This window comes from Stomoxys calcitrans, chromosome 3 (genome assembly GCF_963082655.1).
Source record: "Stomoxys calcitrans chromosome 3, idStoCalc2.1, whole genome shotgun sequence".
NCBI classification, from domain to species: domain Eukaryota; kingdom Metazoa; phylum Arthropoda; class Insecta; order Diptera; family Muscidae; genus Stomoxys; species Stomoxys calcitrans.
Window position 1 is genome coordinate 199,611,400 of NC_081554.1, and position 5,863 is coordinate 199,617,262.

Here is a 5,863-nt window from a genome sequence, read left to right on the forward strand (position 1 = left end):
AGATATAGTTTAGGTTAAGTTAGGTTGAAAAGAGGGTGCAGCCCCATGCCACTATAGACATACACCTAAGCCAGTAATCGGCTTGTTGTGTGCTCTAAAAACTATGAAGTAACCTCTAAAAAGAAAATTATAAGTTAGGAATTTTGAGCTTCTTATAAAATCCTTAATTGTTTTCAATACCACTCCCCTAAGTTAGTTCATGTCTGGTATTGTGTCTCCACCTAAGGCCGGTATCTGTTAGACGAGAAAGCCAGGCAATGACAAAGGAAATGCTCCAACGTCTCTTCATCTTCTCCACATGCCCTACACATGCTATTACCTTCCGCACCGATTTTATCTGTTAGACGCGAAAGCCAGGCAATGACAAAGGAAATGCTCCAACGTCTCATCATCTTCCCAACATGCCCTACACATGCTATCACTTGCCGCACTCCACTCCTCCATCACCGGTCGGTGTTGGTGAGGTTAAATCGATGCATGGAGTGGGTACATTTCCGATCTTGTGTGGCCTCTACATCACTACGGGAGTAGTCATATTGAATATGTTGCAAGGTGCTGTGCGATCATAGACAGCAATGGGTCATAAACGTCGTCGACGTCGTCGCCTTCTGTGTCCTCGTCGTCGGAATGTGTGACCGCCCGGACCTCTCCCGTGCGGCAATATACGCAACAGAAGCATCCCAGCCCCAATATTGTCAGCCCAGTGCCGAGAAGTGTATCATTTTTGCAATTAAATTGCAACGGTCTTTTAGGGAAAATCGACGAGATTGTGGATTTAATTAGTCGGATGAACATATTGGTCGCAGCAATCCGGAAGACAAAGCTGACCAACACCTGCAGCTTGCACAGATATCACGGATACAATGTACTACGTACGAATCGCTCAAGGAATAGAGGTAAATATAGACTCATCTCGCCTGCGCCTGGCGCTAGTGAGCCTTACATGGAGTGCAAGGGGATAGCAGTCAGGTCCGGTACTGCATAGCTTTGACAGAGCAGATTTGAGGCTCTACATTTGCACGGTGAAAGAGGATGCCCCATTAGGAGTACGAGGAGGGGTAGCAGCGAGCTGAATCTGAAAATAAACAGGGTAGTCAACGAACATAGGCGTAATTTGTGGCTGGAACACTTGGAGCAATGTAACTTAGGCACCGGTTTAGGCAAGATGTGGTCTACTGTTAAGTCCCTCTCGAACTCCGGTAGACGGGATAACAAGACCTCAATCACTTTTGGCGACGTAAACGTGACTGATTCGAAGAGAAGCGCCAGGTTGTTCAACCGTTAAATTATTGTGCATCCCGAGAGTGACAGGGCAAGGAGGAGAGCCATTCACCGTAACCGTAGTCTCCGAGCCGATGGACAGCCATCACAGTAATATATAACAGTGGGCGAAGTTACGAATGTTATCCGTGGCGCCAAATCATCCAAGGCTTTGGGCTCCGACGGAAACTCTCCACTGATTCTGAAGAATCTGAATTTACCTGGAGTTGAGTACCTTACTACTGTCCTCAACTTGTCTTTGAACACTCTTATAGTTCCCCATGTCTGGAAAATGGGCAGAGTGATCCCGCTACTGAAGCCTGGAAAGGGCCCGATGTTGGGGAGTCGCACAGACCGATATTCCTCCTCTCACCTGTAGCAAAGACGCTTGAGGCATTAGTCGTACCGAGCCTCGTAGGAGAACTTCCATTCGCCGAGCATCAACACGGATTTCGAAGCACGAGAACTGCTTTGCATCCTATCACCGCACACATTTGCCGATAGGACGGTCCTCGTAGCACCCATCGAAGGCATTCGACACGGTCAGCCATGCCAAACTATTTGAGGACATCGCCAACACGTCCCTCCAGCCCGGCCTGAAATGCTCGATCATGAATTGTCTGTGTGGTCGCCAGTCATTTGTGGAATTAAGGATAAGAAGTCAAAGCACCGTAGAGTGAAACAGGGAGTTCCCCAAGGCGGAGTGATACCTCCAGCACTGTTTAACCTCCACCTATCTTCCATTCCAGCCCCTATAGACGGCATAGAGATCGTATCATATGTGTACAATTGTACGATCATGGCATCATGGCCCTCCACCCATTGTTGACATCTGCGACAGGTTGAACGTATACCTCAACGAACTTGCCTCATATTTCGCTGCAAGAAATCTTAAAATATCTGCCAACAATTCTTCAGCAACATTGTTCACTACAAATACGCGTGAGGTAAATGCCGAGCTGACTGTGATGGTCGATGAAGGAATGATTCCGACCATCAAGTGCTCAAGTCACTTGCCGGCAGCACTTGGGGTGCAGACAAAGAACCTTTGTTGATCACGTAGAAACCAATTGGCCGGTCAGTCGTAAGTTGTGCAGCGCCAGTGTGGTCTCGTCAGCTCTGTGACATGCAGTTGGATAATATTCTGTTGTCAGAATGCCGCCCTCCGAACTGCGATGGACTGTCTCCTCCGGGGACAAATCTCCATCAGGAGACAAAGATCCTACCATTGCAAAGACATATCTACATGCTGTCTAAGCAATACCTTTTGGGCTGTTATCGCAGAGACCATCTAAATCATCATATTGTGGATAGATACCCACCACCCAGAAGGCAGAAGAGCAAGGATTGATGCCGACGTGCAAGATATATGTCCCAAATCTGATCAGGGACCACACGATACACGTCACGTTCAACTGCCCAGCCAGATCCCTCTGGACGCACCCTATCCCTCTCGCAGAGTTCCTGGATCTTGACACACAAAGTAATCAAGCAGACGAAAGATAGAACACAACAAACTGCTACAAAAATAACAACCGTAGGTTTTGACTGTGTTGTTGTTATAGCAGTAAGTTGTACACTGAGGCGGCAGCCCTTGCCGATGAAGGACTCCATCGTGTCAAGACGGTATGTACTACCGGCTGCCATGTGATTGAATTATCTTGGTATTTATACATATGTTGAAAAAAACGTACCAATATTTGAGGTCAACCTACCAGGAGATAATACACCTACCAATTTTTCACTTAATACAACGATAAAAACCGCGGTGCCAAAATAGAACCTTGTGGAACTCCTCTTTTAAGTTGCAAAGGCTGGCTTCTCCTATGGCCTCCAACATACGTCCGAATTTGTTAGCAATGAATTGGACAATCAATCATATATTATTGGTAGAAAGTAACATTTTTATTTTTATAACCTTTTCTGTTGGTGGAGTTTCGATAGGAAAATATACATTTTTTAAAGAACATATTTTTGAGGTTCAGGTTCAAAAAATTTTTAATGATCTTACAGTGCTAAAAAAAAGCTAAAAACAACAGTATACTGAATCTTAACGTAAACTGGAAATTCTTTTCATAAATACAAGATTATATACCTATATAGTGAAGCAGCAGTCAACACATCATCTTACCCCTCTATGGCTCGATTTACTTCATCAGCTACTTCAAGAAGTCGTTTCCATTGAGTGATAGAAAGCGAAATACCTTTTTTTCCTGGCAACAACTCTCCATTTTTTTCGTAAAATTCGCGAATATCTATTAACTTCCGACCCCTAAATTCGCTTATGCGAATTTGGCGCAGTTTTTCCAAAGTCCACTGATTATTAACCGCATCTTTTTTGTCTTCCTTAGCATTTTGCTCTTTTGACTTTTTGGCTGGTGGTGCGCGCTACAAACCAAACTATCAGACTTACAATATCACAAATTCAAAACTACAATTTAAACTTACATCATCTGGCCCAGAATCACTATCGCTAGAACTAGACTGTTTCTTTGACTTCGGCATTTTAATTCCAAATCCTATATATCTGTAATATAAATATATATTAAAATGGATAAATAATATTTTGCTGATGTAACATACGGAATACATAGGTATATTAAGGTATAGGGAAATTAAAATATTAAAATAATTACCGTAAGAGCCGGTGGCGCCCGACCTCTCACTGAGACTTTCCGCTCGATACCGCTGATTGTACGCGGCTGCCGTTGCAGCTACTCCATATTGAGCATTCCACTATCCACAACCTGTGAGAAATTTCGTTCCGATCCAAAGGACCGGTCGCCGCGTGAATAAGGTGGCCATTGGTTATTTAAAGGCGCCAATAACTCGTCATGTCATATCGAGCATCGTAGGCACTCAGTATTTGTGCAAGAGCCGGTGACGCCCGACCTCTCACTGAGACTCTCTGCTCGATACTTAATCGTGGAAAAACAAAGCAGGGTCTTGTTGTAGCCACATTTTTATGCGGAAGTGGCGATCCTCGTCAAGCTCCTGTATATGAGCAATATCGTTCCGGTCTAAAGAACCTGTCGCCGCGGAACAAGGTGGCCATTGGTTATTTAAAGGCGCCAATAACTCGCCTTGTCATATCGAGCGTCGCAGGCACTCAGTATTTGTGTTAGAGCCGGTGGCGCCCGACCTCTCACTGAGACTTTCCGCTCGATACCGCTGATTGTACGCGGCTGCCGTTGCAGCTACTCCATATTGAGCATTCCACTATCCACAACCTGTGAGAAATTTCGTTCCGATCCAAAGGACCGGTCGCCGCGTGAATAAGGTGGCCATTGGTCATTTAAAGGCGCCAATAACTCGTCATGTCATATCGAGCATCGTAGGCACTCAGTATTTGTGCAAGAGCCGGTGACGCCCGACCTCTCACTGATAACTCGTCATGTCATATCGAGCATCGTAGGCACTCAGTATTTGTGCAAGAGCCGGTGACGCCCGACCTCTCACTGAGACTCTCTGCTCGATACCACTGATTGTCCGCGACTGCCGTTACAGCTACTGCGTATTGAGCATTCCGGTTATTTAAAGGCGCCAATAACTCGTCATGTCATATCGAGCATCGTAGGCACTCAGTATTTGTGCAAGAGCCGGTGACGCCCGATCTCACTGAGACTCTCTGCTCGATACCACTGATTGTCCGCGACTGCCGTTGCAGCTACTGCGTATTGAGCATTTCAACATCCGCAACCTGTGAGCAATTTCGTTCCGGTCCAAAGGCGCAGGACCGGTCGCTGGGGGAACAAGGTGGCCATTGGTTATTTAAAGACGCCAATAACTCGCCTTGTCATATCGAGCATATCAGTATTTCTGCAAGAGCCAGTGGCGCCCGACCTTTCACTGAGACTCCGCTCGATACCGCTGCAGCTACTCCGTATTGAGCATTGCACAATCTGCAACCTACGGATGCGCCCTGTAACCTTCTCGTGACTGCAATGAACACACAGGTTGGACCCCAATATTCCAGCCTGTGTGGTGATCAGAGCTTTCCTGTGCGGCGGCGTCTTCCTTGTTCTTTGTGTTTTTTTTTGGTTGCTCAAATAAGTTTGTAGCTAATTATTAAAATAGTAACACACACAAAAACATTCATAACTCAACTGAAATTTTGCTAATAATATTTAATGTAATTAACTTACCAAGAAGTTCTGCAATTTATTTAATTTTCTTTCTAGGAATCTCAGTCAATATCACCAGGTTCGTGGACTGTCCTGCGAGTCCAATTTTCTGGTTATTGTTTGTCCGGCGATTTCTATGCGTTCTGTCTCCTTGTTAGCGTAGCGCCAAAGTCGGCGGCTTGCTTGGATCACGGTACGATGAATCGAATAATAGAATCCAGGGATCTAAAAGTCGATTTTCGAGTAATCGATTATTCGGCCTTGTGCGTGAAAAAGTCCAAGTCGACTTTTACTGAATTAAAAAGTCGACTAATCGACCTTAAAGTCAAAAGGTCGACTTTTTGAAAATCGACAAAAGTAGAAAAGTCGTCTTCTTGATAATCCGAAAAAGTCAACTTTTCAATTTCACTTCATATCCCTAACAGGATGCACTTATAAGGTGAGGTCCAGAGAATTGGACGAGACCCTAAATTTGGTAC

At 45.1% G+C, this 5,863-nt stretch overlaps 1 protein-coding gene across 1 annotated transcript; it reads right to left on the reverse strand.

Annotated features, from left to right (window-relative positions):
- Positions 1-3,141: 3,141 nt before the first annotated feature.
- On the reverse strand, positions 3,142-5,603 carry LOC106094559 (RNA polymerase II transcriptional coactivator). Its single transcript, XM_013261781.2, has 3 exons — positions 5,406-5,603; positions 3,709-3,787; positions 3,142-3,648 (listed from the first exon to the last, which is right to left on the reverse strand). Exons 2-3 carry the CDS (start codon positions 3,763-3,765, stop codon positions 3,388-3,390), a joined length of 318 nt encoding a protein of 105 aa, XP_013117235.1. The 5' UTR covers positions 3,766-3,787; positions 5,406-5,603; the 3' UTR covers positions 3,142-3,387.
- Between the last annotated feature and the right edge of the window lie 260 nt (positions 5,604-5,863).